Raw genomic sequence first — 21,577 nt, 5'->3', positions numbered from 1 at the left:
GCTCTATCTCGAAAATTAGTATGATGAGCCGGAATAACTCTTGAGACTCGAAATTAATTGAGAATATAGCTTAAGCGAAAGCCATCACGCTGAGCCTCTTTACACCCTTAAATCCAAATTAGGAAAAATAGGAGTGATTCGAGATAAGAAAGAGCACGAGTAGAACAATAAATAATATCAAAAAAAAGAAAGGGACTCGTTTATTGTCCACATTTAATAAATGAATCGCATTGAAATGGCAAACTCGTGTTTAAAATCTTCTTTTTGCCATCACCATTCTCCTTGACTTTTCTTGAAGTTTATCCATCTTGAGCTCGTTCCAAGACGGCTCTCTTCCATAGGAACACGTGAAACCGACCATATCTTTTGACTTTCCAATTGGACCCACTTATTACTCATTGGGCAACACCGCCGCGGTTGACCATGCCAAATCAAACACCCTCCCTCCTCTGCGATAACATCAACTGAGATAGCAATTTGAGAACTACTCACACATTTGGTATTCATTAAGTTTATTGTGTCATTCCTGTCTTTAAGTCACAATTATTTGAAACAACAGGAACATAATCCAGGACATAACCAGTTTATTGTTCTGAATAAGTCTTAAGTCATTTCACCAGTTTATGTGCAGCTTTGATGATGATATCTTTTTAATTCAATCTTGCTCCCTGTTGTGGTTCTTCTTTCGCCGCGGCCAGCCTATATACAATTCAGTCTCTACCTCCATTTGATGATTGGCATCCTCCCCGGTATCACCTAATGGTTGCTGAGGCAGAAGTTCACACTTCAGTGCAATAACAAAGATCAAACAAGTTAGTCCTTTGACTAGAAAATTTTGTTTTGTTTTGATTTTTCTCCATCAATATTGGGGAGCTCATGATACTCAATTTTCCATCAGTCAAGAAGGGTATTAAATATTAGTAGCTACTACCTTTTCCTGAAGTGCTTCATTCTCCTTTAGCAGCAATTTCTCCTAAATTTTGATGCAAAAGATCAAAAGGCTAGATGTTAGACAGAGATCTGTCAAATAATGTCAATGAATAATGTAGCTCTTCCCTCAGTTTGCAATTGAGTAGGAAATGTTAAGCTACCTTTTCTTTGAGCTTTGCAATTTGAGCTCCCAGCATCTGAGTCTGGAGTTCATGTAATACAAAAGAGTCTCAAGAAGAATGTCAATCTCTAGATGATCTTTAAGCCTCTGTTCATTTGTGGAATAAAAATCTACTTATTCCATTTATAAGTCTTTTTACATTAGTATAGTAAATAAACAACCACTTAAGTACACACTAGTATAGTATTATCTACTTCTCTTTCCACTCTTGTTTTATCTAATTATGAATTACTATTTTGCCTTCGAAAAACTATCACGTGAATCAACTAACATTTCAATCATTCTCTCTTTTATTTTCTTTCTTCTTCACATTCATTCATTAAAATAATAGTTTAATCATTTTTAAACTATCATTTTAACTTTATGTTATATTCAATATTGATATAAGCTCTTTTATGGTAGTATAAGAAATTGAAATAATTATACTTCCATAAGCGAACGGAACCTAAAGAGATTCAATGCAATCCTTGTGATACTTACCTTCTTTGTTCTGATGCTATATAGGCTCTGGTCAAGCTTTTCTTCCAATTCATGTAGCTCTTCAGCAGAGCACAATTCTAAATTTTCACCTAAGAGCTTCCTGCAGCAATGGCAAACATGCAGAGTTTAACAACTCTGAACTTCTAATATTAACTGCACAACCTTTGTTAGTCTACTATGAAGAGGACGAGGCTAGAATTGGAATGCTCACCTTTTGGTGGCTTCAAGTGCTTCCAACTTATTTGACATGCTTGCAATTTCAAACTTTAATTGCTGCATTGGAACCAATTCATTTTCAGACAGTTATAGTAATTCACTTTTGAGTTATAGGTCCACAATGTCTCATGTATGCACCCATGCAACCGAAGCTTTTAATTTGAATTTCAATCTTTGGCATTGATTTATTTGGAAGTGATAGGAAATTTTTCACACAAAAAATTGAAAACCAGCGATCCAAGGAAATCCACAAAAATAAGATTATCATGCCTTAAAAATTGAGGTCCCATAAAGTGATAATTTAGTCAAACTTAAACATCTAAAGTGTGTATATCAAGAATTCATACCTGTATGTTCTGCTCTATTCCTCTGTTATCAACATTGTCCTTTGAATATGTTCCATAACGATCAATTGTTTTCAGCATGCTGAACATTCCAAAATGCAGCAAACTTGTGTAAGATTACGATACAATCTGACGAACAGCATCTTAAACAATAGCAATGTGACAAATATGTGTTTAAATGTATCTTAAATTATTATTCCTGTTATGGTAAAGCATATTCCGCAGGAGGAAATTATTTTGCTTCATCGTGACCTACCTTGGCAATCCTGCACAGGTTTACTTGAAACTTCCTATTAACGGTAGGAAAATAAGAGGGTCTCTTTTCTATGCACCACTAGAACCAAAATACTTATAATACCAAAGCACTTGGCTCTAGCAATACCCACACCCAAGGTGCATGAGAATATAAAAAAAGATGAAAAGTCAAGAGAAAAAGCTACAAGCATAACTAAAACACAAAATATACACAGTTCATTTAAAACCAGTCTACGTCCAAGAACACGAAGAGGAACAATTCTACTATCAAGAATATAAGATGCAAATAGAGGGACCTCACCTCTTTACTACAATAGACATACAATCTTCATGCTCCACCTCCTATAAGGAAATCCAGTTCCAAAGTATCCTAATCATCATACCCGGCAAATTTGGAGACCTTAGACCCTAAATCCTATCTTCTCTACAATAAGAAGAAAGAACAAAATGAAACTTGTCATCGACTACCAACCCAAATGAGTGCGTGATTTGAATGGTGAGTTTGATATTACAAACCAAACAATCTCCACCTTGACAACAAATTCATCAATTCACAATCTCAGTGATCGTGGAGTCACCTTAAAACCTACCTTTTCTGCCTACAAAGAATTCATGAGCACAAGCAACCCTTTGATGAGAGCCAATAACTTTGTATGTTGTCATATTTTCGTCATTGCATGAATATCCACTGCCATTCCATCCCTTTGATATTTTCAATACTCCACTTTGCTTGTTGAGCTCTTTTGAAGTATCAATGCATTATCTTACATAACCTTCAACTTCCTAACTCCCTTTGGTTGTCCTTTTCTAGTGTTACATCCACTACTTCCACGCTACTAGCCAAAGTGTTTACGCAAAGAGAATCTTGACACGAACCAAAATTTGTGACTAAACCATCACAAATTTCCAACAATATGGACAACAAAGCAATGACTTTATCCTCATCATCCATCTCCACTATCGTAGGAGAACTTGGTGCCTTGCTTTATCTTCAAAGACAACAATCTTCTCTCTATGAAGACCTAATTGGTTACCATCGAAGTATGTTCCATGCTCTATAGCATTGCACATAAGCCGAAAGACATCTCCCCAATGACCTCAAGGAGAACTCATATGCTAAAAACAAGCAAATATTAGATAAGCGTTCATATCCATCTCATCCAATTTTTTTTTAAAGACATCTTCCAGAATTTTTTTCTTCTATCAAGTAAAACCTTGTGCTGACCTTGTAGCATTAGTTGATCATAAACCTTGAACCTCCAAAGCTGAAAATTCCGTCCGATTGGATTTCTCCACCTCAAATTGACTTTCCACCATAGAGGCATATTTAGAAGAGGAGGGTTTCTTCCATACATCACTAGAACCAAAATACCTCTAACGTCAAAGCACTTGCTCTAGCAACACCCACTCCCAAAGATGTGCAAGAATATGGAGAAAGATAAAAACCAAAGAGAGAGGGAGGTACAAGCATAACCATAACACAAAATATATGTGTTCGCCTAATACAAGGCTACATCTGCAGTGCTAAAAAGAACCATTTCACTGTCAAGAATATGAGATACAAGTAGAGAAATATCACCTCTGCTATAATGGACATAAAACCTTTCAAGAGGAAAAACTTCTCGCTCTACACTCCTATAAGTAAATCCGCTTTCAGATTGTCCTAGTCACTATCTCCAACAAAGCTTGGAGACCTTGGATTAGCAAGAAAACCTAGAGATCCTTCTCTTATCTTTACTAAAAAAAGAGAACAAGAGAGAAACTTTCTTGCCTACCAATGACATTTAGGTATACCCAAGCTCTCTTATATATGTCATTCATTTAACCCAATCCATCTGAGTCAAATAAACCCAAAGCAACATAACTCACTCCATAGTTTTATTAAACTAATCCAAATAAATTCATAATTTGAATGTAAACTTGATCGTGGAGTCAGTCACATGGGGTATGAAAATTTATCTCTTATTGATCACCCAAAGAAACAATCATCGTCACATATTTTGTTTCCCTTAGAATGTGTGCATATCAGTATATCACATGCAAAATTCTCGTAATTGCATGACTAGACAGAAGGAAATCCTTCTGAATGAAGGTTATGAAAGATTTTTCTGTCATTTATCCAAAACATACTTAAGTTAGGAAATACTATAAGACTTGATATGATTGGCTCTAATAATTGATTATTAGAGGTAAAGAATGACAAAACTTTAACCAACTTTGACATTCTTTATGCAATTTTTCTCCACATGGCCATACTTTTTGCAGTTATAAGTTACAACACTGCTTTTTATGATGTTAGCAATCATAAGCATGGATGGCCGTGCAACAGGCACGACCAGTGCTGACCACTGGTCGACACAGCACGTGCCGTAAAAGAATGAGAGAAGAATGAGAGAAAAAGAAGAGGGAGACTAGCAGTAGTTTACTCTTCGACCTCGTCGTCGCCGTTCACGGCTATCGTCGCCCGTCGTTCGCTGTCGAAGAGCACCGTCGATTAAAGTGTCGTCGCATTGCATCCCATGCAGAGATGCCTAATCCTAGCCTTAGCCTTAGCCCGAGGAGGAAGAAGACCTCGAATGGGTCAAGGCAGGTGAATAAAGACTTAAGTTGTGGATTTGAATCTTTCTCCTCGGGCTAGGGCATCCTTATGTGGGATGAGATGAGACGATGCCTTCATTGTCGAAGCTCTTCGGCGCAATGGGCGATGACGACATCAAGGTCGGCGGCGACGGAAGCTCGACAGTGAGCGAATCCCTGCTAAGATGGAGTGTCGTGCGACACTCCTTGTGCCACATACTAGTACGCTGCCAGCATGGTAAGTGCCAACCAACATGGCCTGTGTCGGTCCGCACGACCATTGTTGGTTAGAAGTAGTATAATTTATTTATTTTACATATTTTGCAATAAGATTAGTATTTTCAGAAGTGATACCTCTACTTCTATCTTATTGTGTCTTGATCTTGAATTCCTTAATTTTTTTTTTGTGTCTCCTTTCGTATGATAATTTTCTCCATCCTTCATGGAGAAATTTTAGACGTGTCTGTGAGTGGAATGCACTTTCAATAATCCAAGGCTTAGTTTTCTTTGCTCATGAGAAAGTAGAAACTCATTAATTCTTGAGCTAATAAAGTAGATAGCTCTTTTGCCTCCTTATTACAACATCTATATAATCATATTAAGAATTCCTCTTACTATCTTTTGCATGGTAATTTTTTCTTCACACAATTTTATGTAATAAATTATTTTTATAATTTTAAATAAATAATCTTTCATGAAATCTACCAACGATGGCCTGTGCCGGTTAGCATGGCCTCAGGATGCCCAAGCATGCCACCGGCATACATTTAGCATAATTTTAATAAAAATTTTAGGATATCTTTTGGTTCTTCAGCATGTCAATCTTTAATTTTTTGTTTAAATTATATATATATATATATTAAAACCTATATTATAGTATTTTATTTTTAAATTATTTTTGTATGAGCCTATTTTCTTAAAAATAAAGTAATAATAAAATATAAATATTATTCAACACATAATATGATTGAATATATTCATTGAAACTAATAGAAAATTTTGTTTATGACACCCCAATTTAAAATACACTCCATATTTTTATTATGAGTAAATCGAGCCTTATGATTTAGTGAATATATACAGAAAAAGCCTCTATTATTTGATCTGTTAGTTAAACTAACTAAACTAGTTAACCATACTAGAAAGATTATAAAAATACTGTAACATTCAAAAAAGAAATTGGGGCCACATGCGACACTATTCTTCTTCCTTCTCCTTTTCGGAAACGGAAGGAATAAATTTTTTTGGCAATTTTGTCAAAAAAGAATCTGTAAACCCATAACAATTCTTTCCCTATATAAGTCAGGGCTTATTCTCCTCTAGGGGGAGGGTCATCTCCTACTTCCTCTTTTTAATCTTCTTGTTTATACATTTTTATACATTCTTACCTTGTCGGAGCCATCATCACAGGAGTTGCACATCGAGGAGTCACCGGAGTGAGAGAAAAACACCAAAAGCATCGCGAGTGAGTGCTCTCTCGTCCCATGTAAATCAATTTAAGTTTTATAAAGTAGTACCTAAATTTTTAATTGACGGTTTTGTCAGTGAAATACACTGGCTGAGGACTTCGAGTTACGACATCTATTCTGATAAGGTGAAAATTTCATATGGGGGTATGAACATTTATTTCTTATCGATCACCCAGAGAAACAATCGTCTCCCTTAGAATGCGTGCATATCAATATATCACATGCAAAATTCTCACAATTACATGACTAGAAAGAAGCAAATCCTTATGAATGAAGGTTCATCTAACCAAATCAAGAAAGAGTTATGTTAAAAAAAAAATATGTCATTTATCTGAAACATACCTAAGCTAGGATATACTATAAGACTTGATTTGATAAGCTTGGCTCCAACGATTGAGCTAAAGAATGACAAAATTTGAACCAACTTTGATATTCTTTATGCAATTTTTCTCCATATGGCCATACCTTTTGCAGTTATAAGTTATAACATTGCTTTTTATGACACAAGCAGTTAAAAAGTAGTATAATTTAATTTTTTTACAAGTTTTGCAGTAAGACTAGTATTTTCAGAACTCATACCTCTACTTCTATCTTATTTTGTGTCTTGATCTTGATTTCCTCCACTTTTTTTGTTTGTCCTTTCTTCTCTTCTTTCTTCTGATAATTTTCTCCATCCTTCATGGAGAAAGTTTAGATGTGTCTGTGACTGGAATGCACTTTCAATAAACCAATAAGTAGGACTCATTTTTCTTTGCTTATGAGAAAGTAGAGAACTCATTAATTCTTGAGCTTATAAAGTAGATAAATCTTTAACCTCCTCTATTACAGCAACTATATAATCATATTTCTCTGGTAGGCTAGTAAGAATTTTTCTCTTACTATCTTTGCTTGGTACCTTTTTCTTCACGCAACTTCATCTAATCAATGATTTTTATGATTTTAAATAAAAAATCTACCAACAATAACAATAGCCGAGGTAGTGGCACGGGCCGTGCGAACCGGCACGGTCGGCACAGTCGGCACGACTCGACGTGCCACCGGTACACCGTTAATATAATCTTAATAAAAAATTTAAAATATTTTAAAAAAAATTGGTTCTTTCTGTATGCCAATATTTAGTTTTTGATTTAAATTATATATTTTAAAACCTACATTATAGTATTCTATCTTTATATTATTTTTATAAATAACTTATTTTATAAAAATAAATAATAATTAAATATAAATATTATTCAACACATAATATAATTAAATATATTGGTTAAAACTAATGCTAATGATTGAACATTCCATAATAAGATTGATTACTCTAAATATAATTGACATAATAATATTCAACACATCATATTAAAATTAATTAATAGAATTAAAAAAAGTTAGAAAAATGAGCTCCTCATGTCATACTATGCTTGTTAAGAAAATAATTAAAATTATTATAATAATAATTGATGAAAATATAAAAAATTAAAAAAATAGCTTCACATCGACACGAAGGTCGGCATGCAGCCATGTCAAGTGTCGCGGCACGACCATCCTTATAATCAACATGTTTTATTTTATGAATTTCAGATTTGTTTCTAAAAATAGGAGTTTAATACTTATTACCCTATTATTTTCTTGGAATTCCTCTTTTAGGAAATCTCATGCCTCATTTGCTTTTGAGGCCTCAATAATCCTTGGAGAATATTATCACTGTCAACTCTTACTGGATGAGGTACAATATCTTTGCATTCTTCGTCAAGCCTATTATTCTCTGCATGCATGCATGTGAAGATTTGGCTCTCATCTTCATGCTTCCTGTATCCTTCTTCCACCACATATACCTTGCGAAAGTAGTAACGTTCATTCTTCTAAAAATTATAATTTTCTACACTAACTATAATAGAAGTAATACTTCCTTTTTGAGAAAGCCCGCTTTCATATTGGCGCTATGATGCCATTTTGTTGATATGAATCAGAAGACAGAAAGTGTTCTGTCTTCTAATTCATATCAAAACACCTTTTTTTTTAATCTCGTGATGTTTATGTAAGATATTACTGCCTATAATGTTAGTTAGCTCAGATTTATCCCTTATGCGGATCATCAATGTTTCTTCTTGGTCCAATTGGCTCTTTTATTGTTCTCGTTTGTCTTCTCAATTGTTGTTTCAAAGAGAAATAACTATCAGAAAAATAAATTAGGGCAGCTATGTGAAGTTTATGTAAGATATTACTGTTTTTATTATCTTATTTCAGCGGAACTTTGCAAGAATAAAAGCAATCTGAACAAGCAAAAAGCATGAGAACGGCATTGGCTATATAATAACTGAATATATTAAGACCCCACATTGACCAAAAAACCACCGGGCTTAAGAAAGCACATTGTGTCGATATGTCTTCCATCACCATAACTTAGAGAATCAGCAACCAAGGCTTTACAGAGTGACTAGGAATTGTATATGATTCACCCGAGTACCACACTAGCCTAAATTGATTCGTAATTTAATAATTAATAATGAATATAATATTAGGTCGCCCACAAGTCCAATTATATCAGTTGAATAAATATTACGAGGTTCATATAATTTTTATTAAAAAAATATAGGGCATCCACAAATGCCATATTTTGTTCATTAATGTAGCACCCAATTAATCTTCTTAAAAACTCAATAGTTTTATTGTTTTCTTATATAATTATTATTTTGTATGTTGTTATGAATAAAATTAATATATAAGCATATTTAAATATATTCTACAATTTCGACCTCTATTGTACTTCGTTCACAAGCTCAGACATTCCTAGATTTGATGAGACTACTTTTTTCTGATTGGTATGAGCTAGTGCAATTCAATTTGGGGGGTTCTAGACAAATCTGCTGCTAATACTAAAGAAATCAGTGAGAATGTGAGGATCATTCATAAAGCCTAGTCTAGGTCCAATCCTAATGTTCCTACGCATGACGATTGTTGCAAATATCAAAACATCTCTTCCTAAAATACTAAATGCTAAAAAATATCTTAATAATCTCAGTGACCATTTTTGATCTGCTGATAAATCACTTGCTGGAAAACTTATGACTGAACTGATCACTATACATTTTATTGGTACTCGTATCATGAATTATCACATTATTGAAATAAGTAATTTGGCTACTTTATCGACAACAACAAAAAAAGAAGCTAATTTGGCTACAAAATTAAGAATGTTGGAATAACCATGGATGATACTTCTCTTCCAATCCTAAATTTCTTACTTCCAGGATATAAACATTTACAGTTCAATCATAACATTAAAGATAAGTGAAATGTAAATGAGCTGTAAGATATGTTGTTCCAATAAGTAGGAAAACTTAAACAACAAAATGGACATGTGGAGCATTTGACAGTTAAAAGTGATGAAAATAAGAAAGCCGGAAGAGACATAAAGCATGACCAACCTAAGTTAGATAAATTTGCTCAAAATGCCCTAAATAAGGATAAAAAATAATGAGTCACTTCTGTAAAGAAAATGGACATTTTTATAAGATTGTCTGAAACGTTAGACATGGTTCAAAAAGAAAGATAATCAAATTTAATTGATGTGCTTTCAAATATATGGTGGATATTCTGGCTCGAGTACTCATGTTTCTAATATGATGTAGGGATACCTTTCAACCCAAACTACAAAGCCAAATAAAGTCTTTCTTTATATGAGAAATCGGGTAAAGGCCTTGGTGAAGCCATTGAAACATTTCATTTACCTTTAAATTCAAATTTTAATTTAGAACTCGCCGAGACATTATATGTTTCTTGGATATCTTGAAATTTAATTTCATTATCAAAACTTATCCTCAGTAGCTTCTCATTCGAGTTTAATAATTTTAGTTTATTTAGAAATTTATGTCTGTGTTTATTCTGAAAGTTGGATGATGATGCGTCGGGTCAAATTGGATTACATTATAAGGATATTAGACTCGATGGATCAAATCTATTTATCTTTTAATTTATTTATTTTTATGTAAACCCTTAAGGCATGTATAGTTAAGTCATGTAAGCCACTAAAATAAGTTCAATTAAGTCATATAAGTCTCTAGGGCAAATCCTACTTTGAGTCATATAAGCTTTTAGGACTATGTCCGAATAGAACTCATTGTACCCGATTTCTATATATAAGGAGGCTGGACTTCTTAGTTTATTAATCCAAGCATCTAAGCATTAATAATTAATTAAGTCTAATTATTTTCTTATTATCGTATTTATCATTTTTATCTTAGCCGTAGATCGTAACCATAGAACTCATCCAAACACCCAAATCCTAGCCACCACCTTCCTCCAGCAACCACCCAATTATACGGCCGTCCACCACCACCCTTGGCCTTCCGTCGCCCTCCAACGACCACCGTAACGTCAAATATTTACCGTTCTGCCCTTTTCTGACATTGCTCTATTATTTTATTTATATCTTTTCATCTAGACTTTTAATTTATGTGAAACTAGAGCCATTAGAACTCTAACTCATTAGGCTATCACCAGCTAAATTTTCATAATTTTATTACATCCGAATCGGTCCAAATCTGGTTTGTAACAGGTGAATGGTTTATATCAGATTAATCTTGTTGGTTCTAAATCTCTCCTTACTATGAATCATAATGTTGCAAATAAACGTGGCTTAATTAATGAGCATTCATCTTACCTATGGCATAAAAGATTACTGACATATATCCAATCATATGTGGACCTTTTAGTGTTCCATCTTTTGATAGAGAAAAATACTCCATTACTTTTATTGATTATTCTTCATGTTATTGCTATCTATATTTATTGCATATAAATCTCAATCATTAAATGTTCTTGAAATTTGTATAAATGAAGTCAAAAGACAATTAGGTAGAAAAGTAAAATCATTAGATCTAAAAATGAGGTCGAATTTTATGGTAAATATACCGAAAGGGAGAAACACCTAGGACTTTTTGCCAAATTCCTTGAACGCCTAGGTATTTGTGCCTAATACATAAATGCTAGACACATCCTAGCAGAATGGTGTAGCTGGAATACCCGATTGTACCTTTATGAACATGGTTACCCGTATGATAAATAACACTGATTTACCCATATCATTATGGATGCATGCACTTAAAATAGTTGTGTAAATCTTAAATATGGTTCATATTAAGGCAGTTCCAAAGACACTTTTTCAACTATTGAAAGATTGGAAACACAGCATGAGGCACCTACATGTTTGGGGCTCCCGGCAGAAGCATGACTTCAAAATTCATATGATAAGAAAATGAACCCAAGAAAATTTACTTATTTCTGTATTGGGTACCCAGAAAAATCAAAGGGGTAAAGATTTTGCTGTCCTAATCGCACTAGAAGAATTGTTGAAATTGTTATTGTCAATGAGAGTGATGAAGTCAAGGATGTGATCATTCAAGAAGTCAGGATATAATCTCCTATACCTCAAGTTCATAACAATCATGTTGTATCTAATGATGTCGAACTAATTAACAATAACGAATAACAGATAAATAATCAACAATCTAAACATTCTCATAGTGAGATCGTAACTAATGAAACTATTGTGCCACAAAAACTAGCATTAAGAAGATCCCAAAGAATTAGGTGCGTAGCTATTTTGATGATTTTGTAGTGCATTTGTAAGAATCTGAGTAAGTCCGAATAGATAGTTAGAAGAAAACGTAAGTAATCACTATATCAGCCGTATCACCCACACGTATCAAATCAGACTGTTTTTTCATCACATAATTCTAAATATTATTTTAAAAAGTTAAAAAAAATATAAATTTTGAAAATAAAAAAATAAAAATTAGTCACATATAAAACCTAAAAAAACTAAAGAAAAACCTCAATCAAACTCATGCTAAATTGTTGATCTAAATTTGATAAATTTTGATGCTTGTTAATTACTACTAAACAAGTGAGATAAAGAGAGAGAGAAAATGCGATATATCTTCATTGTTGTTCTACAGTAATAAGAAAAAGATAATCAAAGAGTGGGCGAGAAAGAGAAAGAAATAAAAAAGTAAAAGAAAAAAAAAACAGTCACCAAGTTTACCAGAGTACGGAGTAACCAAAGAGCACACCGAATAAACTCAGTGAAGTGTGAGAGATGATAGTTGAGTGTGCACGAGAGATAGAGGGTAAAACAAAAGGCTTCAAAATATTATAGCTGGGAACAAAATTTATTAATGTTTTCAAGTCCCATTTTAGATTCAACCTAAATCTTTAAAAAAATTAGTTTTCACCTAGTTTCAAATAATCCAGCCAATACACAATCGAGATAAATCGACTAAAACTGGCTGACTAATGTTTGATCGGCACTAGAATTAGATGATTTTGAGAACCATGGATCTGAGTATATTAGGGATATTGATGATCCAATTACGCATTCACAAGCCATTAGTTGTAAAAATTATTCTAAATCAAGGATCCCAGAATCGAGATAGAGATCAAGATCAGCCGTCCGGAAAAACAATATGTATCGACCGTTCATATCAAATTGGACTATTTTTTAATTATATAAAATTCTAAATATTATTTAAAAATGAATAAAATTTTCTAAAAATTTAGAAAAAGTGATAGTAAAATAAGAAAAATAAAATTACTCAAATATGAAGCCTAAAAACTTAGAAAATGTATTAACTTATTCAAAATTAAAAGCTTTGATAAATACTGAATTGACTCTCGTAAATTTCTAATATTCATCCACATAATCACTATAAACTTATAAATAATAATGCCTAAGACTTGATGCTCCAAAAAGTGATTCCATCATACTAGTTTTTTCTTTACTTCTTTCCAGTTTCCACCCCTTCTCTCTCTCTATCTCTTAGGTTTTCAGCAGTAGCAGGAGGTGCTGCTGCAAGTGCGTCGCAGTACCTACTACTGCTTCACCGCAGTCGATTGGGCTGTGTAGCAACTGTCCCAATCGATACAATAGTGCGGCTTTGGTTCTTCATCTCTTAGTGCTTCCTCTCCATTAGGATGGTGAATTGGAAGGCATCTTCTCACGTCCACTTGGATCTCTCCCTACAGCCTCGACATGAAAGAACTCCATAGTAGCGCATCTAGCCATGTCAAGTTGCATTTACTATTAATTTTCTCGAACTCCTCTTAGTAAGCACTAGCAATAGTTTGTTGCACAAGCTTGGTGAGGAGGGCGTCAAAATCCTTCGGCGCTAAAACGTCAAAAATTTTTAGCATTTAACTCCTCCAGGTTCTCCAAAATGTCGTTAGTAGAAGTCGACTTATACCAATGAAGGGCAAGCTCTTCTAATAAAAACTTACTAGCAATACCTTAGCATCTTCCTCAGTCCATTGGAAAATAAAAAATTGCTCAACACAGTACAACCACTCGACAAATTCTTCGCCTTTAAATTTGGGAAAGTCAATGCTTGTCATTTCAGTGTGAATGTTCCGATCTTTCACAGGTGGGCACCGCAATGCAGGTCTGTAAGGAGGGTGCCCATGGCCTATTCGGTGGTCGCCTCTCATAACATCATGATGTGGTTTATCCTCTTTGGAGTAGTACCACCCTCCGTCTTACACGAAGTTGCTTGGGTTCACCTAATAAATCAGTACACAAGTAATGGAATCTCCCTTCCTAGATTTCGCATTATTGTCTGCTTAGCTAGCCTACTATAAAGGTTGGATCTATATGGAAGCATGGGCACAAAAGCGGGTAACTCTTCTATTGCTTCTTCTTGCCCTTGTGGTGTTGGCAGCAATGGTTCATTCCTTGGTTGTAGGTGTTCCCTAGGTTTCTCCAGAGGCGTGGGGACGGTCACCTAACTGCAAGTGCATCGGCTAAGAGTACCACCATCTTCTCTTAGGTTGCCCTTGCCGCCTCCCGTTCCACCCTTATTTCTTCCAACATGCTGAGTAGTAGCATGTCCGTGGAGACATGTCTACCTCTCTGACCTAACATGGCCAACCGTAAGTAGTTCCGATTGGCAAGGATCGATTGGAGTGTCCCCAATCTTTCTTCTTGATTCACGGTGATCTAATGGTCTTCCATATTCATCATTTCTTCATAATTCCTTCGAGACCTTGTGTTCACCATTAAAGGAGCTTCAAGGTGTTCTAAGGTTCGACTGACTCTGATACCACTATAACTATCATCTTCCTAACCCCACGATCGCTACAAATCCAAATCTGAAAACGGAATTGGATTTCGACTCTCAAGCAGAAAATTACGGTTATGACATATCTCCAAAGTTAGTGCTTTTGAATAGGAGATAGATTTAGAATGGAAAATAAATCTATCGGAGTGGACCGTGGAAAGGGAAGGCCGAAGAGGCATGGTGATGATTGGCCTAGGATTGTGGTAAGGTGGAGGAGATGGCAATGGTAAAAATCGATGTAATCAATAGAAAAGGGATAGAGAATAAGTGGGGGCCATTCCTTAGAGTCAAGGGGGGCCGATTAGATGAAGAAAAAGGTAGCGACGGCGGCTCTAGGTGTTGTTAGGGATACCGCGATTAGACTAGTCGAACAAGGAAGGAAGAAGATGACCTCATATTTGATTAATTTTAAGATGACTAGTTAGGTACGCACCACAAATATTTATAGGTGGCTCCCTAGCTTAACAAGACTTAATAATAGGATCAAACAAGCTCGAGTCTTATTGCCAACATAAGTAGAAAAATATTTAATTAGAACACCTAGACTTAGGCTCCTCGTCGTCAGGCATTCGAACGCCCACAAGGCCGTTCGAACGCCTTAACTCTCTTGCTTTTGGGAATTTGCGTTCGAACGTCCGGATGAGCCATTCGATCGCTTTAAAGCTCATGCTCTTGGGAATTTGGGAATTTGCATTCGAACACCTTGAGGGCTCGTTCGAATGCGTTAAAGCTTCTTCTGCTCTCGAAACTGACGTTCAAACGCCGAAAAAGCTGTTCGAATGCCCAATCCCGAGATTGGTTCTTTCGACAGCTGGAACCTTTATTCTTTCACATGCAACTACTATCTAACTGTTACATAGAGATGGTGCAAGTTCCATAAGTAGTCGAGAACTTGATGTGTGCTATGGTCTGTATAAGACTATATATTGTGTATGAAGTGGGAGTTATCAACAGGTACATAAGAAATCTAGGTTAAAGAATATTGAAGAGCAGTGAAGTGAGTACATAGATATCTCTTTATGCTATGGAGTTTCTAAGAATAAGCTAGAAGGTTTTGTCAACTCAAGACTTTGCAGGAGATCATGACAAAAGAAAGAGTACCAGTAGGTATGTGTTTATCCTAGGCAATGCAACAATTTCTTGGGTTTCAAAGTTATAGAAGATAATCACTTTGTCAACGATGGAAGAAGAGTATGTTGCGACTTGAGAATCTAGCAAATAAATGATATGGTTAAAGAGCTTCCTAAAGGAGTTAAGAATGGAGTAGAAATTGCAATTTGTATGGTGAAAGTCAAAGCACTATACATTTAGCAAAAAAAATTCACCATTTTATTCAAAGATGAAACACATTGATGTCATGTATTAACTCATAAGGAAATATCTGGACAATGAACCTTAAAGCTAGTGAAGATTCGTACAAGTCAGAATCCAGCTAGCATGATAGGAAATCTTGTCACCATAGAGAAGCTAAGATAAACTCAGTTTCTATTGACCTTCTAGGTTGTCTACTATCAGGATTGTGCTCAGTATTACAGTTACCGAAGATCTGCATTTAAACAGTCAGATATAAAAACAGCATTCCTTTATGGAAATTTAAGGGTGCGCATATACTTTAAGCAACCAAAAAAATATTTGCAAGCAAAATCTGAGGGACTCGTATGTAAATTAAAGAACAATTTATATGGAGCGGAACGGACTCCAAAGCAATAGTACAACATTGGTATAATCATTAAAACTCAGATCTTTCTTGATACTTTAGAAAGTTTGAATATTTATATATTATTTTACTTTTATATGTGGATGATATGTTAGTTATAGGTTCTAACATGAATGAGATCAAGAATTTAAACTTTAGAGAATTAATTGTCTCAGATTTTCTCTATAAAGGATTTGGGTTCAGCTAAGCAAATCCTCAGAATGAGAATTAAAAAAAGTAGGGAAAGGCAACTTTTGAGGCTATTCCAAAAGGAGTACGTTGTAATAGTGTTGAAGAGATTCAACATGGAGAATACTAAACCAATTAGCACACCTCTTCGAGGTCATTTTAAACTTTCAGGTTAGCAATCTACAAAGACACAAGTGAAAATAGAGATGGTGCAGGTTCCATTCGCCTCAGTAGTCGGGAGCTTGATGTATACTATGGTCTATATAATACCAGATATTGTGAGCGTGGGAGTTATCAGGCGGTACATAAGAAATTAAGGTAAAGAGCATTGGAAAGTGGTGAAGTGGGTATTTAGATATCTAATTGACACAAAATATATCTCTTTATCTTATGGAGGTTCTAAGATTAAGCTAGAAGGTTTTGTTGACTCAAAACTTTACAAGAGATTATGATAAAAGGAAGAGTACTAGTAGGTATGTGTTTACCCTAGGCAAGGTTATAAAAGAAGTCGTTTTGTCAACGTTAGAAGCAAGAGTATGTTGTAGCTTTAGAAGCTAGCAAAGAGATGATATCGTAAAAGAACTTCTTGAAGGAGTTGGAAATGGAGTAGAAAATTGCAATTAGTAGAGCGAAAGTCAAAGCACTATACATTTAGCGAAGAATTCAGCATTTTATTCAAAGACTACACACATTGGTGTCAAGCATCATTTCATAAGGCAACATGGATAGTGAAACTTTGAAGCTAGTGAAGATATTTACAAACCAGAACCCAAACTGATATGTTAACAAAGATTGTCACCACAGAGATGTTGAAGATGAACCCAATTTCACGAGTCAATTTAATCTCCACATGGGAGATGTTATGGACAAGGCGTCTGACTGCCCCAACAAATATGTGTCGGACTTGGTTAGGTTTTTCAGTAAATAAAGCTTGTTCCTAAAGGAGTTTGAAGAGCATAAAAATTTTGGGAAAACCTAGAGAGCTCTAAAGAGAACAAAAAGAGAAGAAGAGCGCAAAGTTCTTAGCTTTAAGTTGAGAGGATTTCTTCCTTATAGTCTATTTTATTCTACATAATAAAATCAGTGGAATCTCGGTGGACGTAGCCCCAGTTGGGTGAACCTCGTAAAAATTTGTCTTCTTGCTTGCTTTTTTTTTTTTCTTCTTACATTCCACATTTTGTTCCCAGAGAAAAACGCATGAGTTACACTACCTTTTCTCTTGCATCTTTATGTTTCTCATGCACTTAATAGATAAGTTAGAGAAACTTCTCTTGACATGAGAGAAAGGAAGTGCATTTATTTCTAACATTGGACTCAGTAGAAATTCTCCACTGACCCAAAGAAAGAGCTAGTGTACATCGAAGCCATAACTGCAATACTCCTAAGTATCTATCATGCAGTGTCATGTTCATGATAAGATAACTTATCCATTCTGGATGTAAGTCCTAACTTATATCCAGTATAGATATCCCAACTTGATAAAAATACTGTTCCACATGATACCCTAATAGTCATCCTATAGAATTATTTTTTCAGCTTTGCATTAAATGTATGAAATGCAAGTTTTTCTTCCTTTTGTTTGCATCACATATTTATTCCCCAAGTAAATAATTTGTGCATTGATTTACCTATCAATAAACCTAACTTAAGTTTGTAAAAACTTAAACTAATGTGTTATAAAGTTTCTTAATACGACTCATAAATTTTGATTATTTGATAACACATGCAACTATATAAAAGTTTGCATTGTATAACGTTGCACTACTAGAAATTACAAAACACAGTTGCCATTAGAATTGACATCTATATAGGCCTTTCTGCCAGAAGAAAAATCTAAAGTTAATTGTCCATCTATTGTTTTCTCAAAAAACTAAAATACTTATTGCCCATCTATTGTGATTTTTAGTTCAGTACAAAATTCTCTAATTTTAGAAAGCTAGTCAATATTCAAGTAGCAAGTGTATCCAGATTACACATCAAAGAGACAGCATTTTAACGGCTTAACTCCAGATGTAATAACAGGAAATAGTCGCTGCAACAAAGCAACTTTTTGTCAAATGTTCTTGTACCTTCTTAAATCCAATAAATCATGTACATCAGAATTTGCACTAGAAGTCATAAACCTAAAATGTATATCACGCTACAAAGGTTTTCTTTTGAAACTCTTACATGATTTTGAGCCCCATGTGGCCTATTTCATGTTTTAGAGATTCGAAAGCATGTAAAACCACGGAAGTTAATTACAAGACTAAAAGATAGTTTATGAGATCTTTTCTCCTTTACACGACTACATATGCCCGGAAGTACGACTTGTAAATTGGATACTATAAGCATGTAGCTGACTCTTCATAGAACATTATCCTTAGCACTGAGAGGATATACTGTCACTTTGCAATAATATTTCATTACTATTAGAAGTTTAAAACTATTATCGAAAGACTAGAGGAGAAGGAAAATTGAATCACCTTGACATAAGTACAGTCATGCAAAGTACCAAATATAGGATGTAACTATAATCTAGACACGCATTTATAGCTTGTTAATAACAGTCCAAAATTTGACAATTAACCAATCTACAAATTGTACGTTAAAAAGAACACATAAGAGATGAACTAATATATAGATCACATATGCGATAACACTGAAGAGGGTATGAAATATGAGATTCTGTGTAGTTCTCAGATACATAATTCTAAGTAAACATATACCTTTCTTGTAAGGGAAATATGATTATTATCCATAAGAGCCAAGAAAAGTTAATGCAACAAAGGTAACTCCAAATTAACATTATGATAGCATCAAACAAGGAGTTATCACATAATCCTTTAGGACTATACATGTATCCCATTAATACTAACAGCAACTTAAGGTTATAAGCAACATCCTATAGACGATCGTTCCTTGTTGAACATTTTCCTTCTTTAGCATTATTTTCACATACACAAAGTATTCAACCATCCTTGTCAGAATTATGTCATTAACTTGATTATTTGCCTACCAGTGATGGCATTCGATTCTAAGAATATTATGAGATATGTAGCAGTCCAATTACTTGAAAGATTAGATTGCCATGCATTTTCAGCCAGAAATGCTTTTATTTTTATATGACATAAATTAGAGCATTTATCAATTCATATAGACTCAAACAAGGAAGAGAATAGATAAAAACACAAAAGTTCAAAAAAGGATAAAGGAATGATTTCCACGTTACTTCCTATTTTGCAGCATAGAACTATGAAGTGGTGTGAGATTATTTCTCTCTAATCTTTCAGCAGAAGCCCTAAATTTCATAGAACGCCATTAAGGGGCTGAATTCATAAGTGAACTTGAAGGGTTAAATATGATTCTAGTAAAACCAATGATATATGAGTTCACAATAAGGAGAGAATTAAGGAGGAAAAAACTTGGTTTGCTAGGTAATAGTAGATCAAATCCCCTTGCGGCCAGCTAACCTGAAACAAAAACCGCTCAACTAGAGAAATTCTTGCTTGATGGATTGGACTGAAAAGATATGCTACATTTTAAGTAGGTCTGGAGATCTGTAGGATAAGTCTTTGGCCATACAAATTGATACAATATATGATAAAAGTACGGAGTATCCAAGTGAATAAATATGCGTGATCTCTTATAAGCAAGTCACAGAGCTACATCTCTAAGTAATATCTTATGCATTGCCTTTCTGAGATAACTCCCAGAAAGATAATCATTGATATTAAACATCGCATTGGATCTCACTGTAAGTTCTTTTATATATCAATTCATGAGGTACGTGATAGTTCACTAACACGGCTATAGAGATGGTACTGCTCAAAAATAGAAAGGGGGAAAGAAAAGGTAATATGACTTCGGTGCACCTCTTTACAGATTTAATTGAAAGTGTGATAAAAATAATTAATGCAGCAGTTACTTTTCCTATTCTTGCAGCAGTTACTTCTTACTTCTTTTTCGAAGTAGGAGTCCATATTTAGTGGGGGTAGCTCGTACCATTGTTTGTCCTAAATTATAAAGATAAGTACCTGAGCATAACAGGAGTTACCATTGGTTGCCCCAGTTTCTAAGCTTTTAGCTCCCTTGCAAGGGGAAGATGAGGAAAATAATAATAGTAAGAAAAAAAAAATGTAGACATTTACAAGAGAACATAGGACAATAGGATGAGACGACGAGTGCAAATTTATGTACTATATTTGGACTCACGAAATTAATGAGAATGAACTAGAGAGAGATCAAAGATCGCTATTAACGATCGATAGTAAGAGTTGTGGAAACTGAAGGATATGATTGTTAGTGATTCAAGAAGAGTTGTCGAGCTAGTAATCAATATCTTAACAAACCAAATGTCTTCCATGCCAAGAACGAGAGATGTATTAGGATTCAGACACGACGTTGCGGTAGGTGCGTTTCAAGAACACCCCAGAACAAGGAAAAGAAAACAAACCAAAAACCCTAGGTGGATTGGCAGGCAAGTGGAATATCAAACTTTTGTTCCTTACCGAGTTGTACGAGATCATCAAGAAAAGCGAAAAACGAAAAGAAAAGAAGAAAAAGAAAACATCGGGTAGAGATCAAGAAGAGGAAGAATAACCTGGAGCTGGCGAACTCGTAGAGCTTTCCCCTTGTAGAGAACACGATAAGCGCCACCTCAGCGTCGCACAGCACCGAGAGCTCGAACGCCTTTTTGAGAAGCCCATTCCGCCGTTTCGAGAAGGTGACTTGCCGGCTGGTGGCGTTCTCTATCCGCTTCAACTCCGTCTTCCCACGCACCATCTCCTCGACCTACTCTTATTGCATCAAAGAAACCGGAAAGAAAGAAAAAAAGGTGAGAAATTATACAAGGAAACAAGTAAGAGGAAAAGGAGATCTAGAACGGAACTCACCAAATATGGCAACAGGATTTTTTTTTCCCTCTTGGAGAAGAATCCCCCCTTTTATTTAGAACCACAAGGAGGACTGCTCTCCGATTCGTCACTGCCGAAAACAAAACAAAACGAAAAAAAAAGGAAGAGGGGGGGGGGCGGGTGTGTGGGGGGTGGAAACGGGAAAAATCCCGCTCCGTGTGAAGTAAAGAAACCGAGAAAGTCCAAACCCCATGTCCCCAAGTGATGATCAGGTGATGGCAACCGCCTGGTAAATTTAAAACC

The 21,577-nt window shown here is 34.9% G+C and overlaps 1 protein-coding gene across 6 annotated transcripts; it reads right to left on the bottom strand.

Annotated features, from left to right (window-relative positions):
- Positions 1 to 476: 476 nt before the first annotated feature.
- On the bottom strand, positions 477 to 21,577 carry LOC140793616 (MADS-box transcription factor 50-like). Of its 6 annotated transcripts, none has more exons than XM_073145197.1 (8): positions 21,314 to 21,577; positions 21,022 to 21,212; positions 2,155 to 2,233; positions 1,803 to 1,864; positions 1,592 to 1,691; positions 1,092 to 1,198; positions 932 to 973; positions 477 to 784 (listed from the first exon to the last, which is right to left on the bottom strand). In XM_073145197.1, exons 2-7 carry the CDS (start codon positions 21,201 to 21,203, stop codon positions 958 to 960), a joined length of 546 nt encoding a protein of 181 aa, XP_073001298.1. In that variant the 5' UTR covers positions 21,204 to 21,212; positions 21,314 to 21,577; the 3' UTR covers positions 477 to 784; positions 932 to 957. The 6 variants fall into 6 exon arrangements, with proteins under 6 accessions (XP_073001298.1, XP_073001299.1, XP_073001294.1 ...); XM_073145198.1 differs by having other exon boundaries at positions 477 to 766; XM_073145193.1 differs by having other exon boundaries at positions 1,092 to 1,133.

This window comes from Typha latifolia, chromosome 8 (genome assembly GCF_019914945.1).
Source record: "Typha latifolia isolate L0001 chromosome 8, TyphaL0001v2, whole genome shotgun sequence".
Classification (NCBI taxonomy): Eukaryota; Viridiplantae; Streptophyta; class Magnoliopsida; order Poales; family Typhaceae; genus Typha; species Typha latifolia.
Note: the sequence above shows the minus strand (reverse complement) of the source record. Positions and strands in the feature narration are given on the sequence as shown.